At 40.4% G+C, this 24,052-nt stretch overlaps 1 protein-coding gene across 1 annotated transcript in view; it reads right to left on the reverse strand.

Annotated features, from left to right (window-relative positions):
- Nucleotides 1–24,052, reverse strand: part of lig1 (ligase I, DNA, ATP-dependent) — a 57,980-nt gene that overhangs the window by 17,193 nt on the left and 16,735 nt on the right. The window contains exons 15-19 of the mRNA XM_058086570.1: nucleotides 20,147–20,246; nucleotides 18,900–18,985; nucleotides 16,889–17,004; nucleotides 14,413–14,508; nucleotides 336–446 (exon numbers count right to left, since the gene is read on the reverse strand). Of these exons, the coding sequence (XP_057942553.1) occupies nucleotides 336–446; nucleotides 14,413–14,508; nucleotides 16,889–17,004; nucleotides 18,900–18,985; nucleotides 20,147–20,246 (509 nt within the window). The remainder of the gene's footprint in view (nucleotides 1–335; nucleotides 447–14,412; nucleotides 14,509–16,888; nucleotides 17,005–18,899; nucleotides 18,986–20,146; nucleotides 20,247–24,052) is intronic.

Genomic DNA, 24,052 nt, shown 5'->3' on the forward strand with positions numbered 1-24,052 from the left:
TCAGCGCGCATCATCCTTTCTGCTCTTTCTTCATTTGCGGCGCTGTCACCACAAGGTAACGAGAGGACAGTGGCTGTGATGTGATCTGTGTGGCGGTAAGACGTCATTATTCTGATCAAAAGTGAAAAAACACCTCCCTGACATTTGCAATCTCGGACACGCCACGTCCCCTCCTCGCCACCTTCTCATCTTCACCATTTATTCGAGGCGCGTCTGGCTTATTATCCATCTCCTCCTTCTTGTTGCTCATCTTTTCCCTTCCAAGACTACTTCTAACACCTGGATCATTTATTCCACTTTTATCGCAGCATCTTGCTCGGCGCACACGCTCGTACCTTCCTCTTGCGAGTGGTGAGCACCTGGAAGGGCTGAATCTGCTTCTTCTCACGGTCCCAAGCCACTGCCTCGGTGTCGAGGACGCAGGACACCACAGAGTCCTTCTTCATCTGTGAATGAAGAAAAACACCGCATGGATGTTTAAGAAAAAGAATTACTGATGTGTGATGATTTCAGATGTGAAAAATCCCACTAACATCATGACACACCATCTCTTAGTCAAATCTGGGGATCACAATAGATGAAAATATGAGCTGGAAACCTCATATTACAAATATACAACATAAGGTGGCCAGAAATATTTCAATATTGAACAAAGCAAAATTTGTTCTCAATCAGAAATCACTCCACACTCTTTATTGCTCTCTGGTTCTACCATATCTTACTTATTGTGTGGAAATATGGGCTAATAACTATAAAAGCAATCTTCACTCGATGTACTAAATGTACTGCAAAAAAGGTCAGTAAGGATAATTCATAATGCCACCTACAGCGAACATACTAACTCCTTATTTCTAAAATCACAAATACTTCAACTTGCTGATATAGTTCATCTTCAAACAGCTAAAATAATGCATAAGGCTAAAAATAACCAATTAGCTAAAAATGTCATCCGATACTTCTCTACAAGAGAGGAGAAATATGATCTCAGGGAAGAAGTACATTTGAAACACTTCTATGCTAGGACTACGTTATGCTAGCCATAGCATTTCAGTATGCGGAATCAAACTATGGAATGGATTGAGTAAGGACCTCAAACAATGCACAACGATGAGCCAATTCAAGAAACAATACAAGCAGTTGATGTTTGCTAAATACAAGGATGAAGAGTCTTGAACCAGTCATGATGTGCTATATATATCACTATATTGACACTTACTATGGTACCCATTATGGCATTGGATGCTCATATCACCTCCTACTTCGGTACAAGGTGCATGATTAAATAAATAAAATACATAAATAAATAAATAAAAAACCTTAAACTGTATTATGGAAAGCAGGAAGTGAACAAATGTAACAGTTAGTGATTGTAAAAGTACCAGATGGAGGGGTAGGATTTAATAAGCTTTGCTTCTTCCTACTCCTTTTGGACATGTGGAACTGGGAACTGATTATGGGATGCACTCAATTGTAATCTGATGCATGTTCAAATGAAATTAAACCATTACCATTACCAATACCCAAATTGTGCCAGTCAGGCATGTATTTAGTTAAATCTAGCTATTGTGCATAGTCACGAGCAGATGTTTCACTCCCTTGTGCGGGGAAATACAGACCTGCCAAACAAACAGCGAGTGCCACTTATTTAATTTATTTAAAAAAAAAAAAAAGAGTGTACCATTCGCCGATGCATCGACACAGGAGCATAATCCACCTTTCAGAGACTGAATTCACAAGTGAAACCAGCGAATTGCACCAAAATACGCATGCAAGCATAAAATGTGGACAGGTTGGCAGGTGTGGGAAATAATAATAACACAGATAGAATGACGCAAGTGTGAATGAGTCCAGTGTGGATTTCAAAGAAAGTCGCTATCAGCAAACACTGAGTCAGAAACCACCGATGTTGTACTTAGTCCGATCTCTGTTCCAATACCTCCCAGGGCTCTACATTAAAAACAAAAATGACTTGCCGATGGGGAATCCTTAAGGTGAGAACTACTTGCCCCAACTTGCCCCATGTAAAATGAAAAGACTGCCATAATGATATCATCTCATTTTTGTGGCATCACATGAGAATCTCAAATAAAGATGAAATGATTATCATTTCTTGTGGTTGTTTTCCTACATAGATCATGACGTTGCATGGAAATCTGGATTGTCAAGAGACTTCTAGGCACTTTGCCTTTTAGAAGCTAGACCACAATGAAACATTATTGAATAGACACATTTGTGTACTAGTAAAGTGTTTTTCATCCAGAAAAAAAATGCTAAATGGTCAAACAATAATTTGTGAAGCAAAAAGGTGAGAAAAATCCACAGAGAAATGGAAGTGCTAGATTTTGTAGCTTGTGCAAAATCAGCACTTGGTATTGGATCTAATCGGTGGTGTTTCATTGTGACCACTTCAAATTGTCACAGCAATGTGATTCACTCACCTGTGCCATCATTTGATTTGCTGCCGCTAATAAAATACCGTAAATTCCGGACTATAAGCCGCTACTTTTTTCCCCAAACTTTCAACCCTGCGGCTTATTCAGTGATGCAGCCAATTTATGTCATTTTCTAACGGCCGCCTGGGGCTCTCGAGTAGAAAAGGTAAGATTAAGACCGGTGGAATATATGCGTCGAGGAAGACTGCAACTTCTTGTCTGCTGTTTTCCTTCACGTGTTGTTGAAGAATTAGACCATGTTGGCAGGGACGCCATGATAGATGTTTTCCTCGTCAAACCATCGCTGATTGGTTGATCGCCAACAAGAACGGGACTACGGACCGCGGTCTAAATAAACGATTCTGATTGGTCCATTTCAAGATTTGCAAGGATTGCTTTGCAAATTACCACCGGAATTACGCAGTCCATGTTTTAACACCCAACAAGAACCGCTTAAAAAAAAAACTCTTGGCAGTATGGCATGCCGAAGTGCACTTGCCCCACGGGAATATCACTGATTGGATTTACTTGACCGAATTTTGTTTTAACTTGCCCCGGGCCATCGGTACATCGTTATTGTCGTGCTTTGCCTCCACACCAAATTCATCCAAGCAGGCCTTTATGGGCCTTGCTTTGTCCACTGAGAACAGAAAGCGGCCTTTTGTAATGGCCGCAGAAGTCCATCAGCAGAGGTAGTGGACTTTGGGCAAGGTTCCGGACCCAGGGATTGGACTGACAGGTGGATGCGCGTCCGTGAGTGGAACTGCGGCTTTCACCTCTGTCTTGAGGACAAGCACTGACTCTTCGGGGGAACTTTGGGACACTTTCGGGGTGGGGGGTAAACTTTCGGGATTCATTTTGTGGTTCATGGTTGTCTTTGTTGGCGGGTGGGAGGTTTAGTTAGTTAGTTAGTTAGGTTGGGAGGGGATTATGATGCGGGGTTTGTTTTGGAGTGGATTAAACTGCCGTGGTAGTGGCAACCAAGCATTTTCGACAGTGTTTCCTTTTTTTCTTACAGCTGATATCCACTCCCCCCGCGACCTTCTTGTTTGCGTTGTAGCCTTGTTACCTCTATAGGAGGGCGCGATTGTTACACTTTTTTCACAGTGTTCCCAATCAATTGTCCAAAATGTCTTGCTATGAAGAAGAATTGGGATGAAGGAACTAAGGGCTCTTGTCCAACCTCTTAATCAAGGGTTGCGTATATATGTAAATATAAAAAAAGCAAGTATAAAAAAAATGAAAAAATTCAATATACCCAAAAAGGAGAAAAGGTCGTACGCCAATAGTTTACTGACCTTCTTCTCTCGAACAATGTGTTTGGAAACTTTCCAATCAGGCTTTACGCCCCTCCACAGCACCAAGACAGCTCTGATCAAGGTGACAAATGATATCGGTCTGACCACAGATGCATGCAAAGTCTCACTTTTACTTCTGCTAGACCTGAGCGCTGCCTTTGACAAAGTTGACCATGTGATCTTATTACAGAGTTAAGAAGACTGGGTGGAGGACAGGAAGTATTTGCTGGAATTGGTGACTGTGTCTCAAGACAAAATGGCTATGATCTGTGGTGTTCCACAGGGGTCAATCCTGTGAGCCCTATTGTTCAATCTATACGTGCTTCCTTTAGGCTGGCTGCAAATTGACTTTGCCACTGCATCAAACAGATCAGTGTGTGAATGCATAACAACTTTCATCAGATAAACTCAGACAAAACTGAAATAATTGTCTTTGGCCCACAGAAACAAAGGCAATGTGTTATCAGTCACCTTGAGATTATCTCTAAAACCTCATCGTTGGATTAGTGAACAAGGTGGACTCAGATCTGAACTTGAACAGCCACATTAAATCAGTAACAACAGCAGCTTTAACCACCTACACCTAAAACATTGCCAAAATCAAAGGTTGTATCGAAGCCAGATTTAGAGAGACTAATTGATGGCTTTGTCCTCAGCAGGCTCGACTAGTGTAACGGCCTTCTCACAGGGATCACTAAATGAGCTGTAAAACAGCTGCAGAACATTTGCCACAATGCTGCAGCTTGGGTCCTGACTAGAACCAGGAAATACTAGACTAAGACGATATGAATGCAGTAGTCAGGTATCTGCACTGGCTTCCTGTCACTCAGAGAACAGACTTTAAACAGCCTTGCTTGTGGACAAGTCTTGCGTCAAATACATATTGGAGCCACATAAACCATCTCCAGCTCTGAGAAGCTCGGGCATTGGTCTCTGGAACAATCTTCCAGAAAATGCGCAACAATCCTTGACTTTTGCAATGCTCAAATCCAAGTTGGAAACACCTTGATTCAACTGTGCATATGACAACTGAAAGTCTCTTATCCGCAACAAAATGACCTAATGCCCTATGACTTCCATGCTAAATGAAATCACGGAATTGGCCTATAGAAAGAGACTTTAATGTTAAACGTTGCCTCTCGTGGAAAGTAACACAAGAAGAAGAAAATGCTGACGAGAGGAAATGTTGGTGTTGGGGTAGTAGTTCCCCACTGAACGGCTCAATCATGGCAGAATCTCATTACAAACCACCCCCTCTAGAATTAAACATGTTGCAAAAGTTGGCGGAACCTGAATGGAAGCTAGTTTAGCATACCTGTGTGGCTGTGTGTGTGTGACTCAGACTGGTTGACTTTTACCGCTTTAATATCAGGAGCATTTTTTGCAATGCACAATGACGACGTGATGAGAAACACATTTATTCATGCACCCAGCTCGTTGTGGGAGTGCAGCATGAACAGAAAGAACAGAAGCCAGTTCTACAGAAAGCACACTTATTCGGTATAGCTCATCTCTTTCTTTTGTCATTAAGGGCTGTATAAATAACCTTGACATGACTTTATTTGTCTGTCGACTGTCTGTCAAGTCATCTCACCATATACTGTATTTTCTGGAGTCCAAATGGCGTAGTTGCATTTTTTGTGGATAATTTATTTTACAAACTACTTGACCAAAACAGACATTACGTCCTCTTGGAAGGCAAGTTCTAACAATAAAAGAATAGAGGCTGCATAGTTGTAAGATATGCTAACACAATGGTTATTCAGCTACACAACAAATAAAGAACCAGAAAAGGTGTCCAGTGTTTATGTAACTAAACACTTTTAAGTACAGTTTTGTTTCATGGCTGTAAGAGTAGCCTCCGCTTTATGCTAGTCCCAAACAAGTTTATCACTTACTCCAAGCTTTCTCTCTGCTGCTTGATTACTGTTTTCAGTTGCAAATTTCACTACTTGGAACTTGTTGTCTGCAGAATATGATTATCTTTTGGGAGGCATTTGTGTTCTGTTGTTCTCAGTTGTCTTTGTAAGCTAACGTCTACTGTTTAAATATTGAATTGCTAAGGAGTAGGAGATATCGGTATGAAAGTCTATAGTGCCCTCTTGTGGCTGTCTGTGAAATTATATTTTTTTTCATTTCTTTTTTTTTCAATTTTTTCATTTTTTCAAGTCGCAGGAGTAGCCAGCTGTGAAAAAAAAGTGTGACTTATAGTCTGGAAAATCCGGTAACAACACTTTATTATTATTATTATTTATTAAGTTGACACCCAAAATGTCTGGATGGCCAGTCGGGTGGTCACGGCGACCACTGTAGCAAAGCTACATCAATTCCTACACTACCGAGCAAAATTGTCCATTGCTGTATTGCATCAATAAATCTAAGAATGTGTGCATTAATTAACTGATATTTTATTCACTTAAAAGCACACACTACATGCTGGTAACAATAAGTGAAAATTTCATTAGAACAAAATAAATTGGAAAAAAAAATAAAGCAGATTTCATAGTGTCCTACCTCTTCGGCCAGCACCAAGTACCGTATTTTCTGGACTATAAGTCACACTTTTTTTATAGGTTGGCTGTTCCTGCGACTTATACTCCAGAGTGACTTATAAATGAAAAAAGTGTTTATGGTTGGACACCTTTTCTGTTCATGTTTATTTTTTGTTAGCTGAATAAGTTAGCATATCTTACACCTATTCAGCCTGTTCTCTATTCTTTTATTGTTACAACTTGCCTTCCAAGAGGACGTAATGTCTGTTTTGGTCAAGTAGTTTGCGACTTATACTCCAGTGCGACTTATGTTTGTTTTTTTCTCCCTAATTATGCATATTGCGCCTTGTGCGACTTATACTCCGGAGCGACTTATAGTCCAGAAAATACGGAATTCATTGACATTTATACACAAGTGTGCAGTCTAACACTGGAGGTAAAGAGGGTGAAGTGTCTTGCCCAAAGATAAAAGGGATGGAGACCCCGGGATTCGAACCCTAGACAACCTACTCCCCGTCCTGAGTCACTGCCGCCCATATAAACAGAATATCTCCTAAACTGTGTTGTCCTCTGTTCCCTGTGGAGACAGGCAGACTGTGCCATGTCTTTGACCTTGTTGTCTGGCTAAAAAAAAAAAAGGAAAAGAAAATTAAAGTATGACTGACTACACAGGCATCCAGCTACAGACCAACAAACCACCCACAATCCAAGCTTCCAAAGGAAGTGATGCGTGAAGACACGTGGGCTTAGGTTCCACAGGCAGAATGCTGAGCAGCTCGCCGGGGCTGCAGAAAGCTTTTAGGTTACCAGCTCACTTTGTGTTAATACAGAACCTTAAAAGCTACTGGAGGGACAAACAGATCTTTAATTGTCCCCCTGGGAAATCTATTACGATTTTTACTTTCCTGTTGTTTCCTCATTTCTGAAGCAGCTCATTCAGGCAGCAGACTGCACTCTTTGCAGGTTGCTGCCAGGTACTGGATTCCATTGTAGCTCCACTGATGTACTGACAACACAACATACATTAAGCGAGGGACAGAAAATGAGTTTCTGAGTGGTGTTTTTCATTTTCCCCAACAGCGGGAGTCCAGGTCAATAAGCTGTTTGACACTCATCTCATCCTAACATATCAGACTTAACCAGTTGCGATCGGGCGCTGCATCTGAGTGGACCCTAATGAACGCTTAATGCGTCTATATTAGCGGAGCTGCTGGAAATGATATTTGCCTCATTGAAATGCAACATGGCGTAGTCTCGGGCCGCCCCGGCATCCATTGTGTGCAAGTACACGTCAATGACGACATCATGGCTGTGACAGCCCCACGAGATGCTAATTTGGACGCGTTTATTCGATTGACGGTCCGCCATCGATTTCTATTTGGTCCTAGAGTGTCCTCCTTAAAGCACAGCGAGAAACAGAGCAGTCAATCACTGACACAATGCCAAAATAAATGCATGGCAGCGGCGTATTTAACATCCTCTCGGTTTGCAGAATGAGTGGAGATATAAAAAAAAAAAAGAAAAGGGTAGAGAGGCGGCGAAGAAACACTCGGTGCTGCAAGAGTCGGGTGTGCCGAGAGGGAGAGAACCTGCAACATGGCGATAAAGAGGAGCCGAGACAAAAAAAGAAGGTGAGAAGACAGCAGTCTGAGGCACCAGCAAAAAGAGAATAGAGGGAATATGTTAGACTGAAGGCGGCAGCGAGGTACAAGAGCCAAAAAAAAAGAAGAAAAGGTGACAAGAATGTATCAAAGCCCTGAAGAAGGATGAGAGCGACGACAAAGGTGAGAGGAGAGCAACAAGGGAGGGAACAGGTTTCATTAAAAAGTCACAAAGACAGGAGATAGGTGGAAGCGTTTGAAGAGTCTGCATAGCTCTACTGGTTCTATCTGCAGTCCAAAAGAATTCTTGTGTCGTGTTCTGGTTGCTGCAGCTTCTTGTCGGACAAGGCCTCCTTTGGGATCTAACTAATAATGGTGCCTCTTTCCCCTTTTGTCCAAACGTTGTTGTTTTCGGCGACGAGAGGTTCCCTGACAGCTTCTTTGTGAAGAACTCCAGCGGGGGTTCCGCCAGGGAGAAACAAGATGTATACAAGAGACTACAATTGAACTCCGGCATTGGGCCAACAATCCTAATTTGGATCAGTACCCTTTGGTAGATAGCAGCTGCTGAATATGCCCGAATTTAGATCTTGTGTCGTGTCACTCGCAATCAGACAAGCGCTGGTGCAGGTGTAGTCGGACCCTTTTCATCCTGTCCAAACCCCCAGATGTTCACTTTGATTTTGTGGATCTAAGTAGCAGCAAGCAAAGCTTCAGCTAACGTATCATGTTGATGCCACGCTTTGCTGTCAAGGACAACAGCTGTATTTATTAAAGTCATCATCATGCAATGATTCCAGGGGTGTCCAAAGTGCGGTACGGTAGCCATTCTTGGCTCAGAGCTCATTTTTATTGGACCATTTTCATTCATTTTCTACCGCTTATCCTCACGAGGGTGGCGGCGTTGCTGGAGCCTATCCCAGCTGTCTACACCCTGGACTGGTGGCCAGCCAATCACAGGGCACATATAGACAAACAACCATTCACACTCACATTCATAGTGAGTGTGAGAGTCGCCAATTAACCTAGCATGTTTTTGGAATGTAGGAGGAAACCGGAGTACCCGGAGAAAACTCTGAGAGAACATGCAAACTCGAACTCAAGTCTTCCCCATGTCCTGACCATGTGCTAACCACTCAACCACCATGCGGCTATTTTGATATGTATTTTCTTGTATGTCTTATTTGTTCTTATGTACACTATATTGGGTAATACACGTAACTATGGGGTGTTATTTCATGTCTGGATGCACGGGGAGAACCTGCAAACTCCACACAGAGATGACCGAGGGTGGAATTGAACTCAGGTCTACTAGCTGTGAGGTCTGCGCGCTAACCACTCAACCACCGTGCAGCCCCTGGACAATTTTATATTGTAAAAATATAATGAATTGTTAATTATAGTTTTATATGCAGATATGCACTCAACTTTTTTTGGGCCCATAGCAGGTTATTTAGCAGCCGCACTAAATAAAACAATATAGGGCAACAAAATAGTACAAGGCAAATTGACTTTTTTGGTTCGTGAAATATGACATGAAAACCGAGACCGTGATCAAGATACCACTATTTCCAATGCAATTACAGCCCGAGTCTATTGATATATCACCAACATTTCAATAAGAGTCTAGCCAACGAGCGTGAATCAGAAAGCCTCTAATAAACCTGTGTGGCCTCATTCGCTCCTTAATTGTGGCTCCCGACCAGAGCGGGAAAAATAAGCTCAGCAGGCTGAGGAAGAACTGAGAGCTCAGTCAAGTTAGCCTCAGGCCAAACTCACACAGCATCACGGAAGTAATCTCCAGCAGATCGTGGAGGGCTTAATGTGGGCTGTCGACGCGCTGTTGCATTGTCAGCTTAAGCAACTTGTATCCTGACGATGGCGGCCTCGTTGAGAAAAAGCAGAGTTTAAAGCAGGGGGTCTCAAACATGCGGCCCGCGGGCCAAATGTGGCCCGCAGGACACTAGTTTGAGGCAAGTTTGATATGGATGCTGTATGGTATCATGTACCCAGAAAAAATTATTACGTTTGATTAATGTTCATGTTAAAGGTTAAATAACCGTTAATAGTTATCCTCCCTATCCATGTGGAAGTGGTAAGTTTTTGGCTATTTAAGTTTAAAGGAAATAACTTGAAGGCTACCGTTTAGGTCGCTAGCTCTCTAGTTTGCGAGTTAGCATGTGTCTCAAGACCCTGCAGTTGCGTAATATGTTGTAAATAAAAAAAGTATAAATGTGACTATAGTCGTGTTTTGTCATGTCTACAGGGCTCTAATAATGCTTTTTTATTTTTAATTTTAATCTGAAAAAAACAATTTGTCTACCCACCAACTATATGTGTTTCGTAAGTTTTATTATTATTATTATTCTTATATTTATTTATTACTGATTGATTGATTTTCTTTATTCTTGATTTGTTTATTTATTTTTAATCTTATTTTTTGTAGAAAAATAAAAAGTAAGATATTTGAGAACAGTGGAATGTTTTATCAGAGCCTTTCTTGTAGAAAATTGGAACCAAAGCAAAGGTTTTTTTTATTTTTTTGTTTTTAATAAATGCGTTTTTTTTTGCGGGGGGTTTTGGAAAACCTGATGCGGCCCAGACCCGAGCTCCAGTGGCCCCCAAGTAAATTGCGTTTGAGACCGCTGGTTTAAAGGCTGGGTTCTACTTTCCACCAAGTGAGCCGTGCAGAAATCCACTCGAAAGATCGTGTGTGTGTGTGTGTCACACCGTGCGGCATCTGCTAAAAACACACATCTACCACGATACCAAACTAAAGCGGAATATGTTTGCCATTGTTTACTCGACTTCCAACATCGCAACGCTGTCCCGTCTGCATCTTAAAGAAGAGGTATTGTGTTGTATTTATTTGCTGCAACAGAAAAGGAAGAGAAGGTGGTCCCACTAGTCCTTTGAATAGGGGGAGTTGGTCATTCTTCCCACCACAGGGACTTGCACCCTGGTAGGAGAATGTGCTTAAAAAAGGCATGCTGAACAGGGCTAAATAACATAAAAAAACAAACAACTTGACTTAAAACACTTCTTTCAGTGTTTCCATAGTGTCATGGCTCTCTTGAGTTTACAGTTATTTCTACAACTCTCATTTTTCTCCGATAGTGTGATTGGAACAGATACTTCTTTGTCATTAAAAATATTCATGAAGTTTGTTTCTTTTATGACTTTATCATAGATTAACAGAAAAAGTGACTAAAATCTCTGCACTGCGGGCAAGTGTTAGTGCGCAGGCCTCACAGCTAGGAGACCAGAGTTCAATTCCACCCTCTGTGTGGAGTTTGCATGTTCTCCCCGTGCATGCGTGGGTTTTCTCCGGGTACTGCGTTTTCCTCCCACATTCCAAAAACATGCTAGGTTAATTGGCCACTCCAAATTGTCCACTACAGCCATTTTATTATTGTAGCAGCCACAATGCGTTGCTAATCTCCAGTCTCTGCGTCATTCACAGATGGAAGAGTGGATACCTAGCTCTCGGTTTCGCTACAAAGACTCAACAAGACGCTTGTTTGCCATTTCCAATGAGAGCGGACATCGTAAGTGCTGTCGCTGTATCTATGCTGCTGTTGTTGACGGAACTAGCATAAGTATGTGTATCGATATGCAGAGAAAATATTTTTCGGAAGTGTTTTAAAATCATCAAAATACTGTAACTATTGTTATCATCAGCGTAAGTGTTAATACATGATCACAACATGGATATCAAACCATGCAATGTCTTCTTGTGCTGGAAGACACAGCCATCCCAATGAGAGCGGACATCGTAAGTGCTGTCACTGTATATACAGTGAAGAAAATAAGTATTTGAACACCCTGCTATTTTGCTATTTCTCCCACTTAGAAATCATGGAGGGGTCTGAAATTTTCATCGTAGGTGCATGTCCACTGTGAGAGAGATAAACTAAAAAGAAAAATCCAGAAATCACAATGCATGATTTTTTAACAATTTATTTGTGTGATACAGCTGCTAATAAGTATTTGAACACCTGAGAAAATGAATGTTAATATTTGGTACAGTAGCCTTTGTTTGCTATTACAGAGGTCAAACGTTTCCTGTAGTTTTTCACCAGGTTTGCACACACTGCAGGAGGGATCTTGGCCCACTCCTCCACACAGATCTTCTCTAGATCAGTCAGGTTTCTGGGCTGTCGCTGAGAAACACGGAGTTTGAGCTCCCTCCAAAGATTTTCGATTGGGTTCAGGTCTGGAGACTGGCTGGGCCATGCTAGAACCTTGATATGCTTCTTACGGAGCCACTCCTTGGTTTTCCTGGCTGTGTGCTTCGGGTCGTTGTCGTGTTGGAAGACCCAGCCACGACCCATCTTCAATGCTCTGACAGAGGGAAGGAGGTTGTTCCCCAAAATCTCACAATACACGGCCCCAGTCATCCTCTCTTTAATGCAGTGCACTCGTCCTGTCCCATGTGCAGAAAAACACCCCCAAAGCATGATGCTACCACCCCCATGCTTCACAGTAGGGATGGTGTTCTTCGGATTGTACTCTTCATTCTTCTTCCTCCAAACACGCCTATTGGAATTATGACCAAAAAGTTCTATTTTGGTCTCATCTGACCATAAAACTTTCTCCCATGACTCCTCTGTATCATCCAAATGGTCATATGCAAACTTAAGACGGGCCTTGACATGTGCTGGTTTAAGCAGGGGAACCTTTCGTGCCATGCATGATTTCACATCATGACGTCTTAGTGTATTACCTACAGTAACCTTGGAAACGGTGGTCCCAGCTCTTTTCAGGTCATTGACCAAGTCCTGTCGTGTAGTTCTGGGCTGATTCCTCACCTTTCTTAGAATCATTGAGACCCCACGAGGTGATATCTTGCATGGGGCTCCACTCCGATTGAGATTGACCGTCATGTTTAGCTTCTTCCATTTTCTAATGATAGCTCCAACAGTGGACCTTTTTTCACCAAGCTGCTTGGTAATTGCTCCGTAGCCCTTTCCAGCCTTGTGGAGGTGTACAATTTTGTCTCTGGTGTCTTTGGACAGCTCTTTGGTCTTCGCCATGTTACAAGTTAAAGTCTTACTGATTGTATGGGGTGGACAGGTGTCTTTATGCAGCTAACGACCTCAAACAGGTGCATCTGATTCAGGATGATACATGGAGTGCAGGTGGACTTCTAATGGGCAGACTAACAGGTCTTTCAGGGTCAGAATTCTAGATGATACACAGGTGTTCAAATACTTATTTGCAGCTGTATCACACAAATAAATTGTTAAAAAATCATGCATTGTGATTTCTGGATTTTTCTTTTTAGTTTATCTCTCTCACAGTGGACATGCACCTACGATGAAAATTTCAGACCCCTCCATGATTTCTAAGTGGGAGAAATAGCAAAATAGCAGGGTGTTCAAATACTTATTTTCTTCACTGTATGCTGGTGTTGTTGACGGAACTAGCATAAGTATGTGTACCATTGCGCAGAGAAAATATATTTCGGAAGTGTTTTAAATAATTTAAATACTGCAACTATTGTTATCATCAGTGTAAGTGTTAATGCATGATCACAGCATGGGTATCAAACCATGCAATGTTGTTAGAGAGTTTTTTTAGAGGGCTTCATAGTTGAAATAGGTGTGTCCCAATGACAATTACATTTTTAATGCATAAAATTGATAATACCGTATTTTCTGGACTATAAGTCGCTCCGGAGTATAAGTCGCACAAGGCCAAAAATGCATAATTAGGTAGAAAAAAAACATACATAAGTCGCACTGGAGTATAAGTCGCATTTTTATGCTAACACAATGCTTATTCAGCTACACCAAAAATAAACACAAACTGAAAAGGTGTCCAGTGTTTATGTAACATAAACAGTTTTTTCATTCATAAGTTGCTCTGGAGTATAAGTCGCAGGAACAGCCAACCTATGAAAAAAGTGTGACTTATAGTCCGGAAAATACGGTAATTATAATGCACAGAAAAGGGAAAGAAATATGTCTTCATGTTTTGCATAAGGATTATGAATGATGGGCAAAAGTCCCCAAAAAGTGCAGTTCCCCTTTAAAACTACTGTGTGTCAGGATAAGCTGCCTCATTAACTGCTAATATTTCTGTACTTTAGCTGCAAGGATCTCCTGCTCTTCTGCAATTTTTTCTGCACGTTTCCGTCCGCCTAGTCTGGAGGTGGAGACGGATGAAAGATAACGAACGCACCTTTACTAAGACTGGGAGGAAACCAGTTAAAGCCGGCATCATTTCTGCACAGCCACCTGACAGCAAGCCTGACTCTGACAATGATGAGAGGGAACCCGGCATGTTTGATGGTGAAATTGCCCAGCTGTTCAATTCAGATACAGAAGATGATGACTTTGATAGATTTGTGGGAGAATATTAATTAAAAAATAAGGTGAGTGTATTGTTAAAGAGTAGAATAAAGTTCAACGAAACTCACTGCTTTGCTTCAGTTGCCTTTTTTTTGTTTTAGCACCCTATAATGCGAAAAATTAAAATCTGAACTATCCCTTTAAAGTGAGAGCAACAATGGGAGTCTTGAACAAGATGGCGTGATCATAATTGTCCGTTATTTGAATACATCTCCATTGTCTGAGTGCTTTACCTTAGGGATGCGAGAGATGATATCGGGATACTTGCTGGTGTTGTCCTCCTGGTTGCGGCTGAATATGCGAATCTCGCCGCTTTCCAGAATGTGAATCTGTTTGGCAAGAGAGCAATTTGAAATCGAGTGTTAATGCAAAGCGACGCCATACCGCCTCATGCATGCAAAGTAGCAAAGGAACAGCAGTGAATTTGCTCAAGCGTAGCAAGTTTACATGATACAAGGACCAGGAAAAACCCTCCCAATACATCAGTCACAACCTGGAATGAGAGGAACAAGAGCAAGGGAATGACTTAATAAAGTCAGCCATCAATAACGCCTCAGAGCATGAAATAAACAAAATATTATACAGTCATTCCTCGCAATATCGCAGTTCCATGATCATTCCCTGGCTCTATCGCATTTTGTTTTCAAAAATGTCTTAATTAAAATCGCTGTTTTGTGTTTGACTATGGCGTATTATTAGTAAAAAAATATATATTGACAAAACTACATGTAGTGTTCGGGTCACTAGGCATAAATAACCTTCCATAATTGAGATATGACATTAGATTACAGTCACACTGCAATGAGTCAGCTGTGGCGATGATATAATGATAGAGTTAAGAGAAATTCTCCTCCCATTCAGTGTGGAAGTGGTATGTTTTTGGTTTCTTTGTCCTTCTTCCCACTCCGTTTTAAAGCCTTTAAGTTTAGAATAGAGTAAATAAATCGGAGACTGACTAGTTAGGTGGCGTGGTTGCGACTGTTTTAAGTCACGGCATTCTCGTGTGCCTGCAGTGATCTCGCAGCCGACTCAATGTGGAGTGTAAAGGTAAACACAGGGATGCTATTGCAGGTCTACAGTGATCTAATAATGAAATATTGTATTTAGAAAATCTTCAATCAAACAGGTTTTCTATGCTCCAACTACAAAAATAGTCAAATTATTAATATTGAAGGCTACTGCAATTCACTTATCACAGTCGAATCTGAAAACAATTAACCAATGAAGGACGGATGACTGCGTTACAAATTTAAATATTACAGATAATTATTAGCCTCACAGTCTGGAGTTGGCACATATTTGTGTGGCGTTTGCATTTTCTGCAGTTTCCTTCCATAGCCCAAAAACATCCACGTTAAGCTAATTGGAGACTATAAATTGTCCGTATGTGTGAACGTAGAGTGTGAATGGCTGGTTGTTTATATCCTCAAACCCCCAAAATCACCTGGGATAGGCTCCAACTCACTCACCAATGACCAAAATGAGGACAAAATGTATGGATTAATTATAATTAATATAGCACTGTAATGTCTTTCTCGACAGCCAATGTGCCGCACACTGATGTGGTGATTTCCTTGTAGGTCTAAATAGATTGCGAGGAGAAACACTGAGAACCTCTAATTGCCGTTTAGCTTGGAACAAAAATGACAACGCCAGACAAGTCGCCGTGGTACCAGATGTCGCCGGGATGGGAAGTACTGCAAAACATTCCAGACATTTAAACTCGTCCAAAGACGTTACCGCTAGTTCCTCATTCGGGCCGTCTGTTCCTTCTCTGCCTAATTGCTACAAGATTTGACACCCTTGTTGTACTTCGCCACATGCTGGCGTCGATAGAGGCGGAATATCAGCGTTGAGGCATACGGCTGGAATCAATCTGGGGCTGGTTAGAGACTAAGCATTTTTTTTGGTTGTTGTTTTCACTTTTAAGCCTCCCGCTAACCATCTATCTATTTAGATGGCATTAATTTGAAGTGTATAACCTGTAAGTGTCAGTGGATGACACCGCACATTGATTCGTTTTGACCGCTGCTACATGTTGACACCGCATCTCAATTCCGAGTCTTTTCTCCCCTCCTGATCAATGAGGGCAGACTTTGACAAATGAAGCCACGTAACAGTGAAATATGCAAACAATCACTCACTCGGCCGATTTGATGGCTGTAGTCACTTTGCCACACACACATATTACTATTGTTATTCACCACACAAATACACACACAGAGTGAGCGTGAGAGAGCGAGCGAAGGTGTGTGATGTATCATGAGTTCCCCTGCTGGCCAGTGTATGTAATGTCAACTGCAGAGGGAACGAAAAGAGGGAGTTTTCATCATCTGCTTTCCTCTTCTTCTTCTTGGACGCAGCCCAGTTCAAAGACTCTTTATTGGTATGACTGTCCAAAATGAACACTGCAGCTGGAGGGGTTTGCATTACAATCCTGTTCTTTGCGTCCACCTCCTGCTGTGTCGCCCCTTTTTCTTCAGCACCCCCGTCCTCTTCCTCCTCCTCCTCACTGAACCTTCACATCAGTTCACATTTTCTGCCAGCAGGCCCAGGGGAACGGCAGCGCTAATGTTTATCTTGAAAGAAGAGGTGCATCCCACTAGAGCGTGTGTGTGTTGTGTTGGTAGTGGGGATTTAGGGTGGGGGTTAGACATACTGTAACACCCCACACACACACACACATAAAACAAAAAAAAAAACATGCACCTGCGCACGCTCGCCGTCATATTTGTACTCGCAGGTGAACGCCGCCTCGTCAAACCTCTTCATCACCTCGCCAACTCCCTTGGTGGGGTGGGCCAACATGGGCCTCAGTGGGATGCCTGAAAGAGGGACAGGGAATAAGAGGAGGTAGGGACAGAGCTCATACAATAAAATAATACATTTAGAAAACTGCAATATTCAACACCGCAACCCAGGAAAATCGCTTATATACAATATATAGTACATCATCAAAAGTACTATTTTACCTTAGCACAAATGGTTATAAGCCAATAAAAAACACTGTTTAGTAGGTGTGACACTCAGTTCACAAGACGAGATGAGACGAGACACTCGGTCAACGAGACAAGGCGAGATTTTAAAAGAATTTTTTTGGTCTTTTTGTTTATTCATTCATTTTCTACCAATTATCCTCACAAGCGTCGGGGGTGCTGGAGCCTATCCCAGTTGTCTTCGGGCGAGAGGCGGGGTACACCCTGGACTGGTGGCCAGCCAATCACAGGGCACATATAGACAAACAACCATTCACACTCACACATTCACACATTCATACCTATGGACAATTTGGAGTTTATTTAATCTATTTGTTTAAAACTCTTGACAGTCCAACTCCAATGTCAATACTAAGTTTGTTGCTTCTGGTATGTTGCATATGCATTGTTATGCCATATATTATCATTACGTCAATGAAAAATGACCTCATAATAATGTTGACAATATCATTTACTGCCAATAAATTGAAGAACAAGACGAGTAGTTAGCACGCAGGTCACACAATTAGAATTAGAATTTTACAGTCTTTTTTTTCAAGTTATGTTGCCAGCTCTGCACGGCGATCGAGTGGTTAGCGCGCAGACCTCACAGCTAGGAGACCGGGGTTCAATTCCACCCTCGGCCATCTCTGTGTGGAGTTTGCATGCGTGGGTTTTCTCCGGGTACTCCGGTTTCCTCCCACATTCCAAAAACATGCTAGGTTAATTGGCCACTCCAAATTGTCCATAGGTATGAATGTGAGTGTGAATGGTTGTTTGTCTATATGTGTCCTGTGATTGGCTGGCCACCAGTCCAGGGTGTACCCCGCCTCTCACCCGAAGACAGCTGGGATAGGCTCCAGCACCCCCCGCGACTCTCGTGAGGAAAAGCGGTAGAAAATGAATGAATGTTGCCAGCTCTGCACGGCGGTCGAGTGGTTAGCGCGCAGACCTCACAGCTAGGAGACCGGGGTTCAATTCCACCCTCTGCCATCTCTGTGTGGAGTTTGCATGTTCTCCCCGTGCATGTGTGGGTTTTCTCCGGGTACTCCGGTTTCCTCCCACATTCCAAAAACATGCTAGGTTAATTAGCCACTCCAAATTGTCCATAGGTATGAATGTGAGTGTGAATGGTTGTTTGTCTATATATGACCTGTGATTGGCTGGCCACCAGTCCAGGGTGTACCCCGCCTCTCGCCCAAAGACAGCTGGGATAGGCTCCAGCACCCCCGCAACCGTGCGGATAAGCGGAAGAAAGTGAAGCGCAATTATCATCCAACAAAATAAGCTATCCTGACAGGCATAGTATTTGACCTATAAGGAGGCTGAGGGCAGAAAAGCATCAATAGTACATCTTATTTCTGTATATTTGAGTGACAAAGGCTTAAATATATTTTCTAGAATGACTATCGTTTCCACTGTGGGAGGAGGACGCCTTCACAATGGAGTGGCAGTGAAATCGAGTTTGCATCTCAATTCAAAAGACAAAGTGCTTAATGCAACGGGAAAGAAACACTTTGTTTTTGCAGGCTGGTACAAAATGCTTTAAACATCAAGTAAATGAGGCCAGAGCAAGGGAAGCAACTGCTCAACTGTTGTCTGGGGATTCTTAGATTAGAATTTGTCTTTTTTGTTTTTAGGATGCTTGCAGCTCATTTGAGCACATGGACAGTTGGCGTCCTACAGACTGATCAATAACGGCACATTTCTGTTTCATCTTACCACTTTCCTGATTGGCTGCTTACCTGGAGTGAGCTTGCAGTGCTTAGGCAGCTGGTCGATGCCCTCTTTTAGCAGAATGGGGATGAGAATGTCGTAATTGGGCATCTCGCTGCACATGGAGACACAGGGGTTGGGGGATACTATATTAACTTTGTTTTTAGAAAATACTCAAGAAATATCGAAATATGTTGTATCAATCAGATTTTTTCTCTGTTCGGCCAAATATTGGACATTTCAGCATCAAATATAGTACTTAGCAGTGGCCGATTCCCGCTAAACACCCAAAAAGTTGTCATACTTCCTAAAGTTCCTAAAGAAATGTCATGGAAATCTTGTGAAGGTCTCACAAGAACCCAGCCGTTCGTGAGATTTAGGGACGGCATAACAATAGCCATGTATACATGGAGTCAAATATTCCAATTGCATTGGGTTTATTTGCTCAAACGGAAAGAATGCAACCTTTGTATACACCTCATTCCGAAAGAAAAGTGCCAATCCGAATGAATATATAATCGGAATCGGTGGAATATTCCTTTCCCCAATCCGATTGAGGTATCTTGTACCCGCTCAAACGGAAAGTCGAACGGTCGTGTTTTTCTTCTTCTGTTGTTTATTGGCGGTTGGCAAGCAGCTTTCGTGTCCATTAGCGCCATCTGTGGAACAGAATCTAAACCCTTTTATACGCCATTCACAAGTCCACTTTTATTAAAAAAGAAAATATATATTTATATAAAACATGTCCTGAGTTTAATTATAAAATATTAGCAAGATTGAATTTGATCTTTTCCTGTTTAAATTTATCCCGGGTGCGTTCTTTCAGCGCATGCTCAGATATGACGTAACACGCAGATCCAGACATTCTTCAGTTTTAAAAATGGAGGCCAGCAATCGGTACTGGACTGCTGCGGAAAGTTTGTTTTTGATCCAAACTAAATTTCAAAACTGGATGAACAAAAAACTTGCAATACGGAGTTATTCCAAAAACTCGGGGAAGTCGGTATCACGTGATGTTGATGTTTACGTTTTACTGGGCATGCCCCATTGACTATTCTGTTTGATTATAGCGGCGCATGTGCACAAGAGATTGGAAAGTTCCTTTCCATGTATACCATTGTTTTCGGTAAGGTCATTTGTAAAGAGAAAAGCTGATGTAAACGTGGCTAATGAAAGCAGTGATAATTAAAAGAAAGACAACAACTTCATGTGGAACAATAGTAAAGCATCCAAATGAGAATCAGACAGAGACGTCATATTAAAAAAACACACTTACCAGTAAGTCTGCTTGAGAATGAGGCTCTTCTCTTCCATCCAAGCCCGCCGGCTCTCGGCGCTCATCCCCTTCCCGGCATCCATCACGGCGGGAGAAGAATCTGGAAGCCAAGAGTGGTTTAAATACATTACACTGCACATGCTCATGTGACGACATGTTAGGCTGATTGTAATGCACCGAAGTCTTAGAATCGGCGTGTTATTGGCCGCCGCCTTGCTGTCAAGAACCATTTGTCTATTTGTGATGCAACACGCCACGTCACACTACCAACCAGGGATTGTGTTAGGTTGGCATGGATAGTACAAGTAAAATCCTGATCTAAATCTTAAGACCAGTTGAAATATTGCAAGATGTAAAAAGAAGAAATTAGAGTGACACAAAAAATATTTTGAGTGAACAATTGCAAACAACCATCAAACTGATATCGGCTGCTCATTAGCTGATTTAAAGTTGAAGTGGAAGTTTAAAGCGGAACTGCGCTTTTTGGGAAATTTTGCCCATCATACACAATCCTAATGTGAAACAGGAAAACATATTTCTTTCCCTTTTCTGTGCATTATAACACTAGAAAACTAGTTAATATGAGCTAGCTAACAATGCACGTTGTTGTGATACACCTATTTCGACTACAAAGCCCTCTTTAAAAAAAAAAAACCTCGAACAACGTTGCATGGTTTGATATGCATGCTGTATCATTAACATGTACACTAATAGTTGGAATATTTTGTTGTATTTTGACAATTTAAAACACTACCGAAACTTGGAGGCATTGATACATACACTTATGCTAGTTCCGTCAACGGCAGCAGCATCGATACACTTATGATTTCTACTCTCCTTGGGATGGCTGTGTCTTCCAGCACGTGAGACGTGTACTCCAATCCTCAGGTAAAAAAAAAATGCTGACGGCAAACGAGCATCTTGTTGAGTTTCGTAGCAAAATGGAGAACTAGGTATCCACTCTTCTGTCTGTGAATGATGCTGAGATGTGCGGCTAGCATAGTATCGTGTTAGTCAGCCAGATAAACATCGTTTTTTATGTTAACTGCTACAATAACAAAAGTCTGTCAGTTTTTTTTGTGAGGGCTTTAGCGTCAAAATAGGTATTTTGGTATTTCACATGACGTCCATTGTATGCTAGCTCATATTAACTTGTATTCTCACACTAGAATGCGCAGAAAAATCAAAGAAATACATGTTCATGTTTCAGAAAAAAGGATTGGGAATGATGGGCCAAATTCAATGTCATTTTCTGTCAGGTCTTTCAACTCGGTGGGACCTGCCAGCTTGATGATTTGAACGTACATGCATACAAAGTACAATGAGATACATCACATAATTCCAATCACAGTTCCACAAGTCCGAAAGGAGTAGGCTGAAGCAAAGCTAACTTAATCCTACCCTGTTACCCATTCATATCTTTTGTAGTGCATTTATTCCCTTCCTGTATTCCCTATGTGATTTTTAATACATAGAAAAGTGATAAAAAGTGACAATATGATGATTTTTCAGTCTTAATAAAAAATAATCACATGTAATAATCTGTGTAGTAATAAATAATAGAGATAAAAATAACACTTATACATCCACATTATATTATGCTTGTATTGTTTCTTCAATTCACTCATCCTTGTGCATTGTTTGAGTTCCTTACTCCATAATTTGTGGGGGTTTTTGACGTTGTTCTCGAATATAAGTGTTTCAAATGTAGTTTTTCCCCGAGATCATATTTCCCCTCTCTTCTAGAAAAGTATTTTGTGATGTTTTGGGTAATAAATTATTGTTAGCTTTTCTGAGTGTTGGAGGAATCTGCGCTTTATTTATTTAGGATAGCTGCAAAAAAGAAATGTTCCAAGTCCCAAAAATTGGATAAAGCAGGTGAGAAAACTATTGAAATCAAAAAAAGAACTTGTACAAAGAAAAAGTATAAAGGTAGCGCCTGTCACAAAAGTACTGCAATGTAAAGATTTCTAGCGAGATGATCATAGATATAAGCATCAAAAGGGTGATATATAACAAATATGCATGTATTGTGTCTTGAATTCAACTATCTCAGTGCATTATTCGAGTTCCTTACTCAATCCGTTCCATAGTTTGATTCCACATACTGAAATGCTATGGCTTTTTACCGTTGTTCTTTGTGATTTAAGAAATAAGGAGTGAGTATGTTCTCTGTAGGCGGCATGATGAATTATCCTTACTGATCTTTTTTTGCAGTACATCTAGAGAGTGAAGATTGCTTTTATAGTTATTAGCCCATATTTCCGCACAATAAGTAAGATATGGTAGAACCAGAGAGCAATAAAGTGTGGAGTGATTCCTGATTAGCTTTGTTGAGTATCAAAATATTTTTCTCCACTTATGTTGTTGCATATTGATATTCCAAAAACGCAAAATGCATATTGCATATGAGGTTTCCAGCTCATATTTTCATCTATTGTGATCCCCAGAAATGTATTTTCCGTCACCCTTTCAATGTCTGCACCGTCTATTTGTATTTGATCGTATGTGTCCTTTCTGCTGCTACCAAAAACAGCATGATTTTAGTCTTACTTAGGTTCAAGCACAATCTATTATTATCAAACCATCGTTTTAATATGACCATTTCATCTCTGACCTTTCTAATAATTTCTTCTGTGCTTCATCCGGAACAAAAAGCAGTGATATCATCTGCAAATAATAACAGCTTTAAGTCTTTTGTAACTTTGGAGATGTACAAGTTGAACAGTTTTGGTCCCAGTGTTGACCCCTGGGGTACTCCACACGTAATATATGAACTTGCAGCTTTACGTATTGCTTCCTATCAGCTTAGTAGCTTTTAACCCAGTTCAGAACTAATCCTCTTATTCCGTACCTTTCTAATTAGGATGTCATGATTGATAGTATAAAAGGCTTTTGTCAGATCCATGAATACCGCGGCTGCACACTTCCTGTGATCTATAGCGTTAGCTATTTCCTCTGTAATTTTAAATCAGTGGCATGGAGGTTGAAATGTTAGCTCTGTATCCGTCTGCTAGGTGATACCTTCAACCAGAATCTAGAACATATATATATATATATATATATATATATATATATATATATATATATATACATATATATATATATACATATATATATATATATATATATATATACATACATATATATATATATATATATATACATACATATATATATATATATATATATATATACATATATATATATATATATATATATACATATATATATATATATATATATATACATATATACATATATATATATATATATATATATATATATATATATATATATATATATATATATATATATATATATATATACATATATATATATATATATAGCAGAGCAACACCATGATAAATGAGAAGTGAAATGAAGTTTATAGGATTTACAGCTGCATACATTTGACATCAATATTTAGTAGATTCTCTTTAGTATATATATATATATATATATATATATATATATATATATATATATATATATATATATATATATATATATATATATATATATATATATATATATATATATATATATATATATATATATATATATATATATATATATATAAGATAAAATGGATATACATATTTCACTGAAATGGCTGATCCCAACAACCAGTCATTTATTAAGGAAAATCTTGTGCCCCAATACCACTGTATTTAAATAGGACAGTGCATTAATCAACATATGAGCAAAAAGCATCACAAAAAGTATGTTCTATAACTTTAATATGGAGTCTGATATTTTTTTTTTACATTTTTGTAAATACTGGTTGCTGCAGAATAATGTGATAATTTTGGAATCCATTTATTTTTTGCATCAAAACTATAATTATTGTAAAAAAAAGATTTAGTTTTGTGCTGACATTTTTGGGTGTCTGGAACAGATTTA

The sequence above is a fragment of the Doryrhamphus excisus genome, chromosome 1, assembly GCF_030265055.1.
Source record: "Doryrhamphus excisus isolate RoL2022-K1 chromosome 1, RoL_Dexc_1.0, whole genome shotgun sequence".
Taxonomy (NCBI): domain Eukaryota; kingdom Metazoa; phylum Chordata; class Actinopteri; order Syngnathiformes; family Syngnathidae; genus Doryrhamphus; species Doryrhamphus excisus.